At 64.3% G+C, this 19,134-nt stretch overlaps 1 protein-coding gene across 1 annotated transcript; it reads right to left on the reverse strand.

Moving 5' to 3' along the window:
- Positions 1 to 814: 814 nt before the first annotated feature.
- On the reverse strand, positions 815 to 18,420 carry LOC104309558 (alpha-2-macroglobulin-like protein 1). Its single transcript, XM_054176617.1, has 33 exons — positions 18,345 to 18,420; positions 17,748 to 17,937; positions 17,081 to 17,243; positions 16,743 to 16,795; positions 15,283 to 15,303; positions 13,495 to 13,648; positions 12,758 to 12,842; positions 11,894 to 12,026; positions 11,695 to 11,809; positions 9,808 to 9,917; positions 9,513 to 9,677; positions 8,155 to 8,382; positions 7,788 to 7,845; positions 7,565 to 7,704; positions 7,134 to 7,283; positions 6,350 to 6,440; positions 5,957 to 6,104; positions 5,562 to 5,787; positions 5,359 to 5,485; positions 4,958 to 5,079; positions 4,720 to 4,771; positions 4,438 to 4,512; positions 4,102 to 4,278; positions 3,826 to 3,907; positions 3,059 to 3,215; positions 2,812 to 2,886; positions 2,509 to 2,665; positions 2,181 to 2,398; positions 1,745 to 1,960; positions 1,552 to 1,676; positions 1,366 to 1,456; positions 1,125 to 1,193; positions 815 to 1,021 (listed from the first exon to the last, which is right to left on the reverse strand). The coding sequence occupies exons 1-33, from the start codon at positions 18,416 to 18,418 to the stop codon at positions 815 to 817; spliced, it is 4,254 nt and encodes a 1,417-aa protein (XP_054032592.1). The 5' UTR covers positions 18,419 to 18,420.
- Between the last annotated feature and the right edge of the window lie 714 nt (positions 18,421 to 19,134).

Consider the following 19,134-nt stretch of genomic DNA (forward strand, 5'->3'; position numbering starts at 1 on the left):
CCGAGGGGCTGAGGGAAGGATGGTGGCCGAGGGGCTCAGGGTGATCTGCTCCCATTGAGGACACAAACCTAATCAGTGTCAACTGGCAGCTCAGCCTGACACCCCCTGAGCAACTGGGGAGGCAGCAGGGCCAGGAGCCCCAGACCAGTGGGTCTCACCTCCCCCCAGTGGGTCTCACCTCCCTCCAGTGGGTCTCACCTGTCCCCAGTGTGGCTCGCCTCCCCCCAGTGGGTCTCACCTGCCCCCAGTGGGTCTCACCTCCCCCCAGTGGGTCTCACCTGTCCCCAGTGGGTCTCACCTCCCCCCAGTGGGTCTCACCTGTCCCCAGTGTGGCTCGCCTCCCCCCAATGGGTCTCACCTGCCCCCAGTGGGTCTCACCTCCCCCCAGTGGGTCTCACCTGTCCCCAGTGGGTCTCACCTCCCCCCAGTGGGTCTCACCTGTCCCCAGTGGGTCTCACCTCCCCCCAGTGGGTCTCACCTGTCCCCAGTGTGGCTCGCCTCCCCCCAATGGGTCTCACCTGTCCCCAATGGGTCTCACCTGCCCCCAGTGGGTCTCACCTGCCCCCACTGGGTCTCGCCTGTCCCCAATGGGTCTCACCTGTCCCCAGTGGGTCTCACCTGCCCCCAGTGGGTCTCACCTGCCCCCACTGGGTCTCGCCTGTCCCCAATGGGTCTCACCTGCCCCCAGTGGGTCTCACCTCCCCCCAGTGGGTCTCACCTGTCCCCAGTGTGGCTCGCCTCCCCCCAATGGGTCTCACCTGTCCCCAATGGGTCTCACCTGCCCCCAGTGGGTCTCACCTCCCCCCAGTGGGTCTCACCTGTCCCCAGTGTGGCTCGCCTCCCCCCAATGGGTCCCACCTGCCCCCACTGGGTCTCGCCTGTCCCCAATGGGTCTCACCTGCCCCCAGTGGGTCTCACCTGTCTCATAGTAGTCATACAGTGTCACGGTGGCCGGTTGCAGGTCCATCACTGGGACATCCTGCTTGGCAAAGAAGGTGAAGGTCTCCTTCTCCTTTGTTAGCTGTAGAGGTCACCCAAGGGTGAGGTGCAAGCAGCAGTGCTGGGGAAGCAGCCCCATGCCCCAGCAGGCAGGGTCCTGCTGCTCTCCCTGTGCCCCAGCTCACCTGGTCCAGGTAAATGGTCACCTGCTCAGGCTGCACCTCCACCTTCTTCACCAGCTGCTGCCTCTTCAGCTGCAGGGACACAGCTCAGGATGGGCTACAGCTGCTCGCTGGGTGCCCCAGGCAGGGCCAGCACCCTGAGCAGCTGCCCCTCCACGTCCTGCTGCCCCCGAGGGGCAGGGACTCGGGGCAGGGTGGATGCCCTGGGGGGGCAGAGGGGGCTCGGGAGCAGCGGACTCCTCACCTCTGCCACCGACGTCTTGTCCGGGACGTAGCCAGAGGGCAGCCTGGCCTCAATCACAGCCATGTTGGTGGTGGGACGCTTCCCGGTGTACCTGCCAGGGCAGAGCCCCAGGGTGGGTTTGGACTCTACCTTCCCTTCTGGGCTGCTCGCAGCCCCCCCAGGTCCCGGGGCAGCCCCAGCCCCTACCGTGCCCGCAGGAGCAGGCGGAAGCGGCGGCGGGCATCCCCCTTGCACGTCCGGGGCTTGGTCTCCACGCAGAGGTGGAAGGCCCCCGCGCCGGGGGGGGGTGGCACGTTGTACCTGAGGGTCACCTGGGGGCACACAGGAGGCTTAGGGCCGCCAAGCGGGCACCGGGCTGGGCACCCTGGGCCCTACCCACCTGCAGCAGGGCGCAGCCCTGCCCGCGGGCTCGCAGCCCGTAGGTCCCCGGCAGCTGGTGCAGAGCCGCCCGCTGCAGCAGCAGCCTGGTGCTGTTGTGCAGCTCAAAGCGCTGCGTGGTGCCCGTCGGGGACGTCACTGTCACCACGAAGTCGCCGTTCTCACCGTAGGTCAGGGCAGCATACTTGGCCAGGGCTTGCAGGGCCACCACGGTGTCCTGGGCGTGCAGAAGGGCCGGGCTGGATGCGACCTCCCGCAGCCTTGCTCCGGTGGGAGCTGTCCCTGCCCGCGGCAGGGGGCTGCAACTGGGTGAGCTGCAAGGTCCCTTCCAACCCAAACCGTTCTGTGATGCTGGGGAGGCGCCGAGCTGGGGGCGCCCCGAGTTCCAGAGAGGGGTTCCGGAGGGGAGCAGCCCCGGGGGAGCCCGGAGCCGGTACCTGTGTGGAGGCGAAGCCCCCGTAGGGGTTCTGCTGCCTGCTGAGCCAGCGGACGATGCGGGAGGCGGTGCCCAGGTCGGCAGAGGACACCTGGGGCTGGGTGAGGTAGGCCAGGAGGACGTAAGCAGTCATCTCCACCTCTGCTGGGGCAGCAGCAGCCCAAGAGCCCTGCGAGAAGGGCAGAGCCTTCCCCTTCCTCTGCCAGTGGAGCTGCCCCTCTGGGAGAGAAGCAGGTGAGAGCTCGACCACCCCCCCGCCCCCGCTCCGGGGTTCCCAAAGAGCTGAGGGGGCACTGCCCAGAGGTGCCCCTGCCCGTGCCGGGCGCTACCTGCACTGATGCTGCGCTCAGCCAGGCTCTTCAGCCGGGCTTGCTGCTGCTCCCAGCGCCCTGCCAGCCCCAGGACGTAGGCGAGCAGCGCCTGAGTGTAGAGGTCATCGGCGGCCGAGGCCTCCAGGCACTGCAGGGCTAAGCTCACCGTCGGGTCCTGGCGTGGCAGCGGAGTCAGGAGCCAGCCCAGGGGCGTGGGCAGGGCTGAGGGAGCCCAGTTCCGCCCAGCAAGACTAAGAGCTGGGCTAGGAGGTGGCCTGGATCGGCCAAACCCCCTGCCCCGGCAGCGGGGATGATCCTCACCGTCGGAGGCAGCCCCAGCTCCAGCATGGCAGCAGTGACATAGGCTGACAGCGAGAGCTCGTCCGACACACCGCCCTGCAGAGGGGACAGCGGCAGACGGGTCCGGCCGTGCCGTGCCGTGCCGTGCCAGCAGCACAGGGACACGCCGGGACCGCTGCAGGACGTGTGTGCCCTGCCGTGCCAGCCCACGGTGTGCCCTGCCGTGCCAGCCCACGGTGTGCCCTGCCAGCCCACGCTGCTGTCCCACCTGCAGAGCGTTGTTGAAGAGCTTCCCCACGCTGCGGAAGCAGCCCCGCGGCTGCTGCTGCTCCTGCAGCCAGCGCAGCGCCTCCCGGATGTGCTGCTCCTCGATGGCCACATAGGCTCGGGCTTGCCCGAAGGACTTGAGGACAAAAGCCGTCAGCCTGCGAGCCAGAGAGAGGGCTGAGGGCTGGGGCACCGGGGCCGGGCTATGTCTTGGTGGCAGGAGGAGGCCTGGCACTGCCAGTCCCTGGTGGCACTCACAGATTGTATTGGGTTGGGAGGGACCTCCAAGGTCATCTTGTGCAGCCCCCCTGCACTCAGCAGGGACAGCTCCAACCAGAGCAGGCTGCCCAGGGCTATGTCAAGTCTGACCTTGAATGTCTCCAGCTTCGACCGCCTCCCTGGGCAGCCTGTGCCAGGGTCTCCCCAGCCTCCCTGTGCAGAGCTTCCTCCTGATGTCCAACCTGACTCTGCCCTGCTCCACTTTCAAACCATTGCCTCTCATCCTATCCCCACAGCCCCTTCTGAACAGTCCCTCCCCAGCCTGCCTGTAGGTCCCCTTTCGATTTGAAATGCAGCTCTGAGGTCTCCCTGGAGCCTTCCCTTCTCCAGGCTGACCAGCCCCAGCCTGTCCCCACGGCAGAGGTTCTCCAGCCCTCTGAGCATTTGTGGCCTCCTCTGGACCCAGCTCCACATCTCTCTTGTGCTGGGGGTCCCACAGCTGGATGCCACTGCCCCAGCCCCGTGTGGCCTCACCAGGTGTGGCCTCACCAGGTGTTGCCTTCTGCATCACTCTTCCCAAAGGCACTGTAGGAGCCGTCGCTGTGTTTGTAGAGCAGCTCTTGCTGGTACCCTGCAGGGAGGAGGTGGCCATGAGGCTGTGCCTGGTGCTCTGCACACCCCTGGGGGGTCCTGGAGCAGCCTGGAGCCCAGACCCACGCTGGGGGGCAGGGAGAAAAGGGGGAGGGGGTCTGTGGGGTGTCGGTGTCCCCCAGCAGCAGTGCAGTGCCGGTGGGATGGGCAGGGGAGGGCACCAGGGGCTCTCACCTCTCTGCAGGAAGCTCTGGGCCTTGGCACGGAGCTCGGGCTGCAGCTGCCCAGTCTTCTCCAGGTACTGCTGGATGTAGATGTTGGGGGCAAAGAGAACCATGTTCTGCTCCCCACAGCCATGGGGCATGGCCAGCAGGCGGTCCAGGTTCTGCACAGCGTTGCCCATGATGTCACCTGTGCCAGCAGGGCAAGAGGAACACCCTCACCTCCTGTGCCCCCCCTGCCACCAGCACCCTGTGTCCCCCCTTCCCCCTCAGCTCTGGTGCTCCCAGCTCCTGCTGAGCTTGGCCCATGGAGCTCTGGGCCCTGCCTGGGCCCCAGCCTGCCCCTTACCCATCACCGTGACCTGGGCTCGCTGGGAGCCCTCCAAGGCCTCTGCAGGAACCTCCAGGGAGATCTCTTCAGCGGCTGTGGGGATGGAGGGCAGTGATTGTGGGGATGCCCAGCTCCTCCTGGCCTGGCACCACGGCACCTTGCCCAACCCCCTCCTGCTCCAAGCCTCCATGGGCTCAGGGCAGCATCTCAGCTGGGAGCCCCTAGGGACCCCGGTGCCTGGCTCCTCCAGCCTGGTGGTCCTTGAGAGCAGTGGCCAAGCATCCCTGCCCCATGTCCTACCTTCCTGGCAGAGCAGGGAGTTGTGTGCCTTCTCCACCAGGATGCCCCCGGGCTGTGGGGAAGCAGCATCACAGGGGGTCAGGAGAAGGGACCAGCCCTGTCCCCCTGCTCCCCAGGGCCACCCCTGCAGCCCCAGCTCGGGGATGGGGCTGTCCCACTCCTGGCTCTCCCTCTGCACCCCGAGGGCTGCTCAGACCCCGACCCCAAACCCATCCCCCTCTGCTCCTCCCTGCCTGACCTGCACCAGCAAAGGCTTTATCACAGTGTCCACAGCACCCTGGGCTGGCACCACGGGCAGCTCGTTGCCACAGAGCTCTGCAGAGCGGAGGGCCTCGGTGCTGACAGTGATGTTCACCTCCCCTGCAGATGGAAGTGGGGTCCTCAGGCCTCACGAAGCCCTTCCCAGCTCACACCACAGCCCCGCAGGCTTGCAGCAGGCTCTGGGGCTCCGTGTGGGGCTGGCTGGCTTGCAATGGGGGTCAGCAGGTTGAGGAGCAGCGCTTGGAGGTGACAAGGAAGGTGAAAATGGAGAGCAGGAGAGCTTCTCAGGTGGCACTGCACTTGCCCCTGTCCTCCCTGCCCACCCCACCCCCTGAGGGGGTCCCCAGGCAGCGGTTCAGGACCCCTGGCGCTCCGTACCCAGGCTGGTGGCTCGCACGTCCCAGCGGAAGGTCCTGGCCTCTCCTGCACAGACACAGCTGCCGTGCTCCTCAGCTGCTTCTGCTGACACCTCCAGCTCCAGAGACTCCTCCAGCCTCACCTGGACCTGCCAGGCCACGGCCACAGCTCCGTCAGCCCCCGCCAGACCCCAGCCCCAGGGCCCCCTCCCCAGCCCCGCTCACCCGCAGGCACTGCTGCAGGTAGTTGGAGACGGTGGCCACCAGGGTGAAGGCTTCCTGGCGGACCACGGAGTAGGGCAGTGCCAGCTCCACAAAGAAGGGCTTGAAGGTGGTCAGGGTGGTGGCAGGGGCCAGCCCCAAGCCCAGGGGAGATGTGCAGAGCATCCCAGCTTCCCAGCTGGTGATGGTGTCGGGCACTGTCACTGCCACCTCCGCAGAGCCGCTCTCCCTGCAGGATGGAGAACACCCTGAGGCCATCCCACCCCCTGCTGCCAAGCCCAGCTGGGTTGGCTCTCTCAGTGGGGCAGAAGGAGTTGTTCTGAGGTGCTTAACCTCCCTCCATGCAGGAGGGGAGGTGTGGAGAAAGGACCAGCCCCATGGGTGCCTTCCTCACTCACCCCACAGGGACCAGGTCCCACAGCCAGGTCTCTGGGAAGTAGGTCCGGGGGGCTGGAGGCTCCTCAGGGGCAGTGTGGTCTGGGATGACAAATCCCCTTCTTCCTGAGGCAGCATGTGGCACCGACAAACCCACGAGGCTGGGCTCACCTGGGAAAGGCAGAGCAGGAATCAGAGCCCAGAGCTCTCTGCAGCTCAGCTGCACCTTGCCAGCTGGCAGCCCGAAAGGCTCCCCGAAGCCTTTCCAGTCCTCTTCGGTCCCCTGGGTGCTGTGTGGATATTCAGGGTGGCTCCAAGGCCTCATGAGGACGCAGCAGCCAGGACTGGCCACCAGCTCTTTGCTCTTCCCTCCTGAGAGGGCTCAGTGGAGCGAGGAAGCTGAGGGCCATGCTGACCTCTGGGAGCTGGGGGCCCAGGCAAGCCAAAGGTCCTCTCCTTGCAGTCATCCCCGGTCCTGGCGTTGGTGAAAAGCTTCAGCGCTGCGTCCTGGGAAGAAGAGAAGAGCTCTGTCCACCTCTGGCGGCCAGCAGGAGGAATGTCCCCATCCCAGCTCTACATAGTCACAGGGTGCAGAGGGCACCAGGTGGGGAACAGAACAGCCTCATAGAACACCAGGCTGGAAGGGACCTCAAGGATCGTCTAGGGCAGGGTTGGAGCCTGGGGGGGGTGGGCAAGGGAAGGAACTTTGCTGTGAGCGTGGCCTGCAGGAGGTGGTGCTGTGCTTTCCCAGCGCCCTGAGCAGGGCACAGCCAGCTCCTGGATGAAGAGGAATGAGCTGGCACAGGTGGGCAGGGCCTTTACCTGGAATAATTTGTAGGTCTCCATCTGGGATTCCCTCCAGGAAGGAGAGGTCAGGGGATGCCTCCTCTGGTGGGGAAGGAGCTCCTGCCCCCTCAGCCCAGGCGTGAGGGGGAACTCAAGGCCAGGACCATAGAACCAGGGGAATGTTGGGCAGCGTGGTGGCTCCTGAACCCTTTCAGGGTAGTAGAACTTAGGGACTGCTTCGTAGACCTGGGGACAAAGATGTGTTGTAGGGACAAAGGCAGCCGGGCCCCTAGCCCCTGCCCAGCAGCAGCGGTGCCACCCAGCTCCCGTAGGGCAGCTCCAAGCCAGCGTCTCCTCTGCTCTCCACCATCCCCAGCTGGTCCCTGGGGCTGTGGGGGCAGTGCCACCACTCACCAGCTCTGCACTGAGCTCAGCCTGGGGCCTCAGGAGCAGCACACTGCGGTCCAGGGCACGGAGGGCACACAGGGAGCCAGGGGCAGCCTCCAGCTGCAGCCGCAGCGCCGAGCCGGGCAGAGCCCTGGCCTCGGAAAAAGCCACCTTCACCTGGGGGGGACACACACAGGGGCAGAGGCAGCAGGGGGAGACACCTCCCATGGAGCAGGACCCAGCCATGGGTGTGGAAGTCTCTTAGAATCATTGAATTCTTAGGGTTGGAAGGGACCCAGTTCCAACCCCCCTGCCATGGGCAGGGAAGTCTATTCTGGACAAGGATGAGGCTCTGGGGAGCAGGAGGTGATGGATCTGCAGCAGGGTGGAGCACAGGGCTCCTGCAGCTGTGGGGGAGCCATGGAGTGAAGCCTCCACCTCCAGCAGCCTCCTCTCACCTGGCTGGGCAAGCAGTTGACCTGCAGCTCGTTGCTGTCCGACACCATCTCACCGCTGGGCAGCACAGCATAGGCCAGCACCTTGACCTGGGGTGCCAGCTTGTGGCTGATGGGCAGCTCCAGGGAGAAGCTTCTCAGCCCTGCACCACAGGACAGGAGAGGAGATGAGGACCAGGGGTGGAGAGCAGAGCCCTGCACAGCCCATCCGTGCCTCCAGACCTACCAGGCTCTGCAGGCAGCTCTTTCCTGAGGACAGTGGCAAGGGTGCCCTTGGCCAGGACCTGCAGAGGAGGAGATGGAACAACTGAAGTGATGCTTTGTGTGGAACCTGATGGAGGAGGCACCCAAGGGCAAGAGTGCTGGGCATGGTTTTTGACCTTGCCCAGTCTCCAGCCCCTACAACAGCATCCCCTGGCATGCAGGTCCAACAGTGCCAGCAGACCTCTGCCAACCTCTTCCTTCAGTCTAACCAGGAGACCCCAACCATTGCCTTGTCCTCAGGGGCATGGCTGTGATGTGTGTGCAGAGGTGGACCTTCATGCACAGCCACCCTGATACCTGCTGCCCTCCCTCTCCAAGCTGGGGCTCACCAGGAAGACCACATCCACGTTGTCCAGCTCAGTCCCCAAGGCCTCCTTGCTAAGGATGAGGTCCACCCAGAGCTGCTGGGGCTGGCCACAGGCTGCCCTGCTCTGCCCCCAGCGCAGCTGCAGGAAGCTCTTGCTGGCTGAGAAGAAAGGGCTGACCCTCCAGTGGGCACTGTAGTAGGGGGGGTCCAAGACATCCTTCTCGCTGTCAGATGGCTTCTTGACTTGGCCCTGAGCAATGGAGGTAGAAATCAAGGTGCTGAAGCCATGCAGAAGCCCCCAGCCTGGAGCCATCACTGGAGATGGCTTGGAGATGTGCCCAGCCCCATTCCAGTGGAGAGAGCAGCTCAAGGGTCCCAAGGGGTGGCAGATCCAGAGGTTCATAGAATGGGTTGGGTGGGAAGGGACCTGAATGATCATCCAGTTCCAACCCCCTGCCAGGGGCAGGGACACCTCCCCCCAGCCCAGGCTGCTCAGGGCCTCATCCAGCCTGGCCCTGAACACCTCCAGGGAGGGGACAGCCACAGCCTCCCTGGGCAGCCTGTGCCAGAGTCTCCCCAGCCTCACTCTAAAGAACTTCTTCCTCCTCTCCAGTCTCAGTCTCCCCTCTCCCAGCTCAAAGCCATTGTTCCTCATCCTGTCCCTCCCAGCCCTTGTCCAAAGTCCCTCCCCAGCTCTCCTGGAGCCCCTTCAGGTACTGGAAGGCTGCTCTGAAGTCTCTCTCATTGCTTGACTTGAGCCTGAGCAATGGAGCTAGAAATCAAGGTGATGATCCTGGATGGCTTCACCACCTTGATCAGAGAATTATTTCAGCTGACAAAGCCTCTGGGATCATGGAGTCCAACTGTCCAAGCAGACACCACTGATGCAGCTTCTTGGCTGGGAGCTGTGCCTCTGCTATGAGGACAGACAGAGAGTTGGGGTTGTGCAGTCTGGAGAGGAGAAGGCTCCCAGGAGACCTCATTGTGGCCTTCCAGGATCTGCAGGGGGCTGCAAGAAAGCTGGGGAGGGACTTCTGAGGGTGTCAGGGAGGGATAGGACTGGGGGGGATGGAGCAAAACTAGAAGTGGAGAGATTGAGATTGGCTGTGAGGAAGAAGTTGTTCCCCATGAGGGTGGTGAGAGCCTGGCACAGGCTGCCCAGGGAGGTGGTGGAAGCCTCCTGCCTGGAGGTGTTTGCAGCCAGGCTGGAGGTGGCTGTGAGCAACCTGCTGTGGTGTGAGGTGTCCCTGGCCATGGCAGGGGGTTGGGGCTGCCTGAGCCTTGAGCTCCCTTCCAGCCCTGACAGCTCTGTGTGCCCAGCCCCACGCTGCTGCCGAGAGCAGCTCCAGGCCCCCGAGGGGTGGGAGATCCACCACTTACTTCCAAGGAGACTCTGCCAGTCCAGCCAGAGGTGTCCAGCTCGAAGGAGGCTGTCCCTGAGGAGTCAGTCAGGAGGGTCTGCCTCACCTCTCCTCCTTGCTGGCTCACGATGAGCAGGAGCTGCTTGTGCGGCAGCGCGGCGCCGGCAGCTCCCTTCAGCAGCATCTGCAGCGGGAGGGCAGGGGAGGAGCCCAGGGTTGGGCTGCTCTGCACAGGGCTGGGGGGCAGCAGGGGCATGGCTGGGTGCAGCAGGGTGCAGAGGAGCCCTGTGGGGTGCAGGGACCCCCCCCATTACCATGCCAGTGTAGGGGATGCCAGGCCTGTAGAAACCATCGGTGCCTTCGAAGGTGACGGTGAAGCTTTCGGGCACAATCTCGAGGCTCTTGGTGCCTCTCACCTCCAGCCCTGTGGGGAGGGAGTGGGGGGCTGAGGCTGTTGCAGGGACACAGGGCACAGGTGACCTGCTGCCACCTTCCCCACCAGGGTGCAGAAAATGCCCCTGCAGGCTTTGCCTCTGCAGCCACCAGCACCCAGCAGAGCTTGCACCTCCCAGCAGCAGAGCAGAGCCTCCGCGGCCTGGTTTGGAGCTGGAGCCGGGGTGCAGCTGGCTGCAGAGACTTCAGCAGAGGTCCTTCACCAATGCAGGACCACCCTGGGGCCAGGGGACAGCACATGGCCTTCTCCTTTTCCAAAGCCAAGCCTCTGGAGGTGAATTCTGGTGTGACCAGGGTGGTGGCTGGGGGATTAGCTCCAAGGGGCAAGCCACACAAGCAGCCTGGGTGAAACCACAGCTTCACTTTGCAAGGACTCATCTCACTGTTGGCCAAATCCTTGGAGCCTGGGAAGTTTTGTTAGCCTCCTGACCCTTTCTCTGGTCAGAACTTGAATAGTTGGGGCTGTTCAGTCTGGAGAAGAGAAGGCTCCCAGGAGACAAGTCCAAGTGCCAGGGGCTGCACTTTGGCCACAGCAACCCCAGGCAGTGCCACAGGCTGGGGACAGAGTGTTTGGAGAGCAGCCAGGCAGAAAGGGACCTGGGGGTAGTGGTTGATAGTAGGCTGAACAAGAGCCAGCAGTGTGCCCAGGGGGCCAAGGAGGCCAAGGGCATCCTGGCCTGCAGCAGGAAGAGTGTGGCCAGCAGGAGCAGGGAAGTCCTTGTGCCCTGTGCTCAGCACTGCTGAGGCCACACCTGGAGTCCTGTGGCCAGCTCTGGGCTCCTCAGCTTAGGAAAGAGGTTGAGCTGCTGGAAGGTGTCCAGAGAAGGGCAAGAAAGCTGGGGAGGGGTCTGGGGCACAGCCCTGGGAGGAGAGGCTGAGGGAGCTGGGGTTGCTTAGCCTGCAGAAGAGGAGGCTCAGGGGAGACCTTCTTGCTCTCTGCAACTCCCTGCAGGGAGGTTGGAGCCAGGTGGGGGTTGGTCTCTTCTGCCAGGCAAGCAGCAGCAGAACAAGAGGACACAATCTCAAGCTGTGCCAGGGGAGGTTTAGGCTGGATCTTAGGAAGAAATTCTTCCCAGCAAGAGAGATTGGCCACTGGGATGTGCTGCCCAGGGGGGTGGTGGAGTCCCCATCCCTGGAGGTGTTTAGGAAGAGCCTGGATGAGGCCCTTGGTGCCATGGTTGTGTTGCTCAGATGGTGCTGGGTGAGAGGTTGGACTGGATGATCTCTGAGGTCTTTTCCAACCTGGTTGATTCTATGATTCTAATTGTGGCCTTCCAGGATCTGCAGGGGGCTGCAGGAAAGCTGGGGAGGGACTTTTGAGGGTGTCAGGGAGGGATAGGACTGGGGGGGATGGAGCAGAACTAGAAGTGGGGAACTTGAGATTGGCTGTGAGGAAGAAGTTGTTGGCCAGGAGGGTGGTGAGAGCCTGGCACAGGCTGCCCAGGGAGGTGGTGGCAGCCTCCTGGCTGGAGGTGTTTGCAGCCAGGCTGGAGGTGGCTGTGAGCAACCTGCTGTGGTGTGAGGTGTCCCTGGCCATGGCAGGGGGTTGGGGCTGGCTGAGCCTTGAGCTCCCTTCCAGCCCTGGCAGCTCTGGGATTCTGTGTTGCTCAGGTCCCAGGTGAGCCTGGAGCTCTAAATCACAATGCTGCATTTGGGCTTCTCTGGAGAAGCTCAACACCCCCATGGCACACAGGGACTGCCCCAGGAGCAATGCCCATCCCCAAGGGGCAGAACATCACTGCCCCTACCTGTCCCATCCTCTACCAGCGACACCTGGACTTGGATTGGCTTCTCATGCATGGACCTGGTGACGTTGAAGGCAGCCAAGGAGACCTCTGTGGAAAAGCAGCCATTCCTCCCAGCCTGCAGGGAAAGAGCCAAGGCCCTCAGCAGTGGGCCTGGGAAGAGGCTGTCCCAGCAGCACCCAGCCCCCCCAGCCCTGCTCACCTTCCCCCTGACCTCCATGCAGTTGTTCTCTTTGGGAGGAGGATCCTCAGGTCTGGACATGAACCTGATGTGCCTCGAGGGTTTGCAGAAGCTGGCCTGGACCTTCCCCTGGACAGGCTTCCCATAGGTGTACCTGTTGGGGGGAGGGGGGACTTGATGGACCCCACCCTGGAAAGCCAATGGCAGCCTGGCCTGCAGCAGGCAGAGTGTGGCCAGCAGGAGCAGGGAAGTCCTTGTGCCCTGTGCTCAGCACTGCTCAGGCCACACCTGGAGTCCTGTGGCCAGCTCTGGGCTCCTCAGCTTAGGAAAGAGGTTGAGCTGCTGGAAGGTGTCCAGAGAAGGGCAAGAAAGCTGGGGAGGGGTCTGGGGCACAGCCCTGGGAGGAGAGGCTGAGGGAGCTGGGGTTGCTTAGCCTGCAGAAGAGGAGGCTCAGGGGAGACCTTCTTGCTCTCTGCAACTCCCTGCAGGGAGGTTGTAGCCAGGTGGGGGTTGGGCTCTTCTCCCAGGCACCCAGCAGCAGAACAAGAGGACACAGTCTCCAGCTGTGCCAGGGGAGGTTCAGGCTGGATCTTAGGAAGAAATTCTTCCCAGCAAGAGAGATTGGCCACTGGGATGTGCTGCCCAGGGAGATGGTGGAGTCCCCATCCCTGGAGGTGTTCAAGAGGGGCTTGGATGTGGCACTTGGTGCCATGGTTTGGTTGATCAGATGGTGCTGGATGATAGGTTGGACACAATGATCTTGAAGGCCTCTTCCATTCCTATTCTTTCCATTCCATTCCATTCCATTCCATTCCATTCCATTCCATTCCATTCCATCCCATCCCATCCCCTCCCCCTCCCTGCCACAGCCTGTTTCAGGCTCACCGTCCACAGATCTCCATCCGGAACTTCTCATCCTTCTCCAGCACCACGGTGGGGAGGTCAATGCTCAGCTCAAACTTGGGCAGCACTGGTGGAGGACACAGAACTGTCAGGGCTGGAAGGGACCCCAAGGCTCAGCCAGTTCCAACCCCCTGCCATGGGCAGGGACACCTCACACCACAGCAGGTTGCTCACAGCCACCTCCAGCCTGGCTGCAAACACCTCCAGGCAGGAGGCTTCCACCACCTCCCTGGGCAGCCTGGGCCAGGCTCTCACCACCCTCCTGGGGAACAACTTCTTCCTCACAGCCAATCTCAAGTTCCCCACTTCTAGTTCTGCTCCATCCCCCCAGTCCTATCCCTCCCTGGCACCCTCAAAACTCCCTCCCCAGCTTTCTTGCAGCCCCCTGCAGATCCTGGAAGGCCACAATGAGGTCTCCTGGGAGCCTTCTCCTCTGCAGCCTGCACAACCCCAACTCCCTCAGGCTGTGCTCACAGCAGGGGCACAGCTCCCAGCCAGGAACATCCAACCTGAACCTACCCGTTTCTAGTTCTGCTCCATCCCCCCCAGCCCCATCCCTCCCTGACACCCTCAAAAGTAAAGGGTGACATAAGGGGGAGAGGTTTGCTGCTCCCAGGACAAGGGCCAGGGTGCCTGGGCGGCCCTGGGGACCATGGTGCCCCCAGGCACACGCTGGGGTGGGACCCCCACCCCCCCTGCACCTCCCAGGCCCCACACACCATATTCTGCCACGCTGAAGGACTGAGTCTTCCCCTCCACCTCGATGGTGTAGGTGCCCAGGGCTGGCTCTGCAGCCAGGGGCAGGGACAGGTCCACGATGCCCTGCTGCGGGGTCACATCCTGCCACTGCGCGATGCGGTTCCCGCTGGGGTCCTGCGGGCAGGGGCAGGAGTCAGCACCCAGGGGCACTGGCACCCAGGGGCACCGGCACCCAGGGGCACCAGCACCCAGGGGCACTGGCACCCAGGGGCACCGGCACCCAGGGGCACCAGCACCCAGGGGCACTGGCACCCAGGGGCACTGGCACCCAGGGGCACCAGCACCCAGGGACAGCATCAGCACCCAGGGGCACCAGCACCCAGGGACAGCATCAGCACCCAGGGGCATCAGTATCCAGGGGCACCAGCACCCAGAGACACCAGCACCCCAGAGACACCAGCACCCCAGGTACACCAGCACTTAATGATCCCAACACCCAGGCACTCCAGCACCCAGGCACCCCAATACCCAGGGACCCCAACACCTAGGCACCCCAGCACCCAGGCACCCCAACACCCAGGCACCCCAGCACCCAGGCACCCCAGCACCCAGGGACCCCAGCACCCAGGCACTCCAGCACCCAGGCACCCCAACACCCAGGGACCCCAACACCCAGGCACCCCAACACCCAGGCACCTCAGCACCCAGGCACCTCAACACCCAGGGACCCCAGTACCCAGGGACCCCAGCACCCAGGCACCCCAACACCCAGGCACCCCAACACCCAGGGACCCCAGCACCCAGGCACCCCAACACCCAGGCACCCCAACACCCAGGGACCCCAGTACCCAGGGACCCGAGCACCCAGGCACCCCAACACCCAGGGACCCCAGCACCCAGGCACCCCAACACCCAGGCACCCCAACACCTAGGCACCCCAGCACCCAGTGAACCCAGCACCCAGGGACCCCAGCACCCAGGCACCCCAACACCCAGGCACCCCAACACCCAGGGACCCCAGCACCCAGGGACCCCAGCACCCAGGCACTCCAGCACCCAGGCACCCCAACACCCAGGGACCCCAACACCCAGGCACCCCAACACCCAGGCACCTCAGCACCCAGGCACCTCAACACCCAGGGACCCCAGTACCCAGGGACCCCAGCACCCAGGCACCCCAACACCCAGGCACCCCAACACCCAGGGACCCCAGCACCCAGGCACCCCAACACCCAGGCACCCCAACACCCAGGGACCCCAGCACCCAGGCACCCCAACACCCAGGCACCCCAACACCCAGGGACCCCAGTACCCAGGGACCCGAGCACCCAGGCACCCCAACACCCAGGGACCCCAGCACCCAGGCACCCCAACACCCAGGCACCCCAACACCTAGGCACCCCAGCACCCAGTGAACCCAGCACCCAGGGACCCCAGCACCCAGGCACCCCAACACCCAGGCACCCCAACACCCAGGGACCCCAGCACCCAGGGACCCCAGCACCCAGGCACTCCAGCACCCAGGCACCCCAGCACCCAGGCACCTCAGCACCCAGGCACCTCAGCACCCAGGCACCCCAGCATCCAGGCACCCCAGCACCCAGGCACCCCAACACCTAGGGACCCCAGCACCCAGGCACCCCAACACCCAGGCACCCCAACACCCAGGGACCCCAGCACCCAGGCACCCCAGCACCCAGGCGCCCCACCATAAAGCAGCCCCCAGCTGCACTCTGCTCCTCCTCTCCCAGCCCTGCTGCTGTCCCAAACCCACCCCCCAGGAGCCTCCCCCCAGCTCCCAGGCTGACCTTGAGGAGCACAAGGGGAAGCTGCAAGGCAAACAGAAGGTGGTTAGAGGAGGAGCTGGAAGCCTTCCTTGGGGTCTCCCCAGGGTGGGCACAGCCAGGGGTGGAGCAGGGTGAGGGCTGTGTGTGGGATCCACTGAGCTTCCAACCCTTCAGGTCCCTTGGGGAGGGGCTTGGAGCCTGGGGGGCAGCTCTGGCTGGGGTGAGCTGAGGGCACTGCCAGCATGGCAAGGAGAGGCTGCAGCTCCTGCTGCCTTTGCAGCAATCACCCAATGGCTTCAGTTGGAAGGGGCCTCAAAGACCCCCCAGCTCCCACCCCCCTGCCACGGGCTGGGACACCTTTCACCAGCCCAGCTTGCTCCCAGCCTCAGCCAGCCTGCCCTTGAGCACTTCCAGGCAGCCACAGCCTTTCTGGGCACCCTGCTCCAGTGGCTCCCCAGCCTCCCACTGAGGAAGCCAACAACCATCTCCCCCAGGACCCTCCTGCACTTCCAGAGCCCCAGCTGAGCGCTGAGGCTGCCAGGGGCTGAGCTCTGCTGGCACCTCGCTGCCTGCTGGCTGCCAGTGCCACCTGCCCTGCTGCCCACTGCTCAGCCCCACAGCCCTGCCCCAGGCTCCAGGGCTCCATTCCCATGGCAGCCCTGCAGCTCTGCTGGCCCTGCCTCAGCCTGCTGGAGCCTGTCTGAGCCAGGCAGGGCACCCCCAGCCCCCGGGGCTGCAGCCCCCCCAGGCAGGGCTGACTGCAGCAGGGGTCAGAGAGTCCCAGAACTGCCAGGGCTGGAAGGGACCCCAAGGCTCAGCCAGCCCCAACCCCCTGCCATGGCCAGGGACACCTCACACCACAGCAGGTTGCTCACAGCCACCTCCAGCCTGGCTGCAAACACCTCCAGGCAGGAGGCTTCCACCACCTCCCTGGGCAGCCTGTGCCAGGCTCTCACCACCCTCCTGGGCAACAACTTCTTCCTCACAGCCAATCTCAATCTCCCCACTTCTAGTTCTGCTCCATCCCCCCCAGTCCTATCCCTCCCTGACACCCTCCAAAGTCCCTCCCCAGCTTTCTTGGAGCCCCCTGCAGATCCTGCAAGGCCACAATGAGGTCTCCTGGGAGCCTTCTCCTCTCCAGCCTGCACAACCCCAACTGCCTCAGGCTGTGCTCACAGCAGAGCAGCTCCAGCCCTCTGCTCCTCCTCCTGGCCCTGCTCTGGACACCTTCCAGCCCCTCCAGACCCTCCCTGGCACAGAGGCTCCAGAGCTGGCCCCAGAGCTGCAGCTGTGGTCTCAGCAGAGTGGAGCAGAGGGGCAGAATCCCCTCCCTGCCCTGCTGGCCACACTTCTCTGGATGCAGCCCAGGATGATTCCTAAGGGACCAGCCCCTGGCTGCCCTCCCCAGCTGCCTCATGGCCCCCAGGGCAGAGGAGGGTGGTGCAGAGGAGCCCTGTGCCCTTCCCCAGCCCTGCCCTCACCTTCTCATTGCTGGCAACCAAGTCTGGATCCAGGGACAGCACTCGGAGCCTCACTGCAGAGAGCCAGCAGGGAGGTGGCAATGAGGGAATCCTCAGGGAGAGGGATCCTCCATGGGCCAAGGGGATGGACATCCACCCCCAAGCCCAGCAGTGGGGCACTGCCCCCAGGCAGCACAGCCTCCAGCGCTGCCAGCATGCCCTGGCATTGCCCTGGCATTGCCCTGGCCCGGTGCTGGGGTTCCCAGTGCAGCCCAGGAGGAGTCCCTCTGTTCCCATGCAGCACCAGGAGCAAGGCTGAGCCCCCCTCACACCCTTTGTGGCCCAGCCTGCCCCCTCACCTTGCTGCCCAGGCTTGTAGACAGCCTTGTCTGTCTGTATGAGGATGCCAGGCTGCAGAGCCTTCAGCATCACCTTCTTCTTTTCAGAGACCTGGAGGGACCCTCCCTGGATGGAGACCTGCAGCTCTGCCACCTCCTCCTCCCCTTGGGCAGGGGCTGGAGCCTGCCAGGACCAACAGCAGGCAGCAGGTGAGGACAAGGGATGTGCCATGGCCACCATGCCCTGCCCCCTCCCTCCCTTCCTTCCTCCCAGGGACCCTTCACTTCTCCCACAGCAGCATCTTCCCTGAGCCAGGGGCTGGCAAGAGATGTCCCCCCCAGGCCCCCTGCCCCAGCCTGCAGGACTGCTGCCAGGGCATTTCAGCCACCAAGGGACTGGGCTGAGCTTGGAGGCTTAGAATCATAGACTGGCTTGGCCTGGAAGGGACCCCAAGAGGTCCCCCAGCCCAAGCCCCCTGAGGCAGCTATCCCCAGCCCGCTCGGGTTGCTCAGAAGGGTTTTGCCTTCACAGGGGATGAGCTCCTACCAAGGGATGGGGAGGGAGGGCACCCTTGCTCCCAGCCCCACTTTGGTCCACAGCCCCTTGCTCAGGGGAGCTGGTGGAAGCTGCTTGGGCACTGGGGCACCCCCATTCCATGCTGACAGCTCCCTGTGGGGTGCCACTCACAGGGAAGGTGATGTTCAGGTACAGACGAGGCTCCCGGACCTCCCTGTCCAGCAGGGTGATGCTCTGGGTCTTGGCTGCCCTCTGCAGCTGGATGGTCGCCTGCACAGGCTCGTGGAGGCCACTGAGATGGACCCACAGGGTGGTGGTGTGGGGGTGGTAGATGACAGCTGGGCAGGTGACCACATAGCTCCTGGCAAGGAGAAGAGCTGGCAGCAGAGGCGTGGGGATGAGGTCCACCCCGGCACAGACCCCACAGAGGCTGGCAGGAGCTGCTGGGGCCAGAGGAGCCAGGGCTGGGCTGCAGGGCCCCCTCCTCCAGCCTCCCTGCTCTGCTCCTGGCCTCTCCTGGACGTCTCAGCTCCCCAGAGCAGAGGCTCAGCTCACCCAGGGGCTGCAGGTCAGGCAGCAACCAGCAGCCCCCAGTGCCCCCCCATGGGCCAAGCCCTCCATACCCACGGGCAGGAGCAGCTCAGCAGCCTGAGCAAGCAAGCAGCCAGACAGGAAGGGATAGATCCCACTGCATAATGCCAAGGGGCCCAGACCCTGTGCCCTCCCACCAGGCATGGACAGACAGACAGACAGACAGAGAGCTCTTACGGTGCTGCCGATGCCCAAGCTGTGAGCTGCAGGGTGAGGAGCAGCAGGGTGGGAAGGGCAGCTGAGGACCTCATGCCTCAGGGGTGGCCACAGCCTCCTCCTCCAGGGCTTGGATGTCCCTAGAGCTGCAGCTGCTGTGCTGCAGGCCCTGGGATGAGCTCTTTGCTCTCCAGCCAGGCAGCCAGCAGGGCTTGGCAGAGGGCTGCAGCAGGGAGCTGCAGATAAAGCCAAACAATGTTTGCCCTCTGCCCACGGCTGCCTGGGTTCAAGGCTTCCCAGGGGGCGGTTTGCAACGTCAGCAAAGGTCCCCAGAGGCTCTGGAGGGCTCCCCTGCCACCTGGCTTTCTGGGAAATGATGGCAGGGGTGGGAAGGGACAAGTTCCTCAAAGGAAAGCAGACTGCAGCTCCTGAGCCAGGCCCTGGGCTGGCAGCCACCTGCCACCAGGGCTCCTTCCCAGGCATGGCAGGTAGCCCAACAGCAGCTGGCCAGAGGGGCTTGGGCTGTCCTGGTGCCAAAACTCCTCCAGTTTCATGGAGTCACTGATGGGCAGAGGAGCAGGAAGCCTTTGGGCTCTCCTGCCAGCTCCCCCTGCCCCTCTGTGCACCACCCCTGGGAGCCTGGCACCAGGCAGGGCATGGCTGAGCTGCCCCTTCCCTCCTGCCTGGAGGGGGTTTAGAGAGGTTGAGGCAGCTCCAGGTCAGTCCTGAGTGCATCCTCTGCTCCAGGGCTTTTTCAGTCCCCTTCTCTCTGGGGCTGTGGGGGGAGGCAGAGATGGTGCTGAGAGAAGCC

Source organism: Dryobates pubescens, chromosome 36 (assembly GCF_014839835.1).
Source record: "Dryobates pubescens isolate bDryPub1 chromosome 36, bDryPub1.pri, whole genome shotgun sequence".
Taxonomy (NCBI): Eukaryota; Metazoa; Chordata; class Aves; order Piciformes; family Picidae; genus Dryobates; species Dryobates pubescens.

Coding starts and splice junctions, on each gene's coding strand:
- LOC104309558 (XM_054176617.1), bottom strand. CDS start 18,418: ATGAGGTCCTCAGCTGCCCTTCCCACCCTGCTGCTCCTCACCCTGCAG. Junction 5,080..5,358: donor CGTGCGAGCCACCAGCCTGG/GTACGGAGCGCC, acceptor TTCCATCTGCAG/GGGAGGTGAACATCACTGTC. Junction 1,961..2,180: donor GGGGCTTCGCCTCCACACAG/GTACCGGCTCCG, acceptor CTGCACGCCCAG/GACACCGTGGTGGCCCTGCA.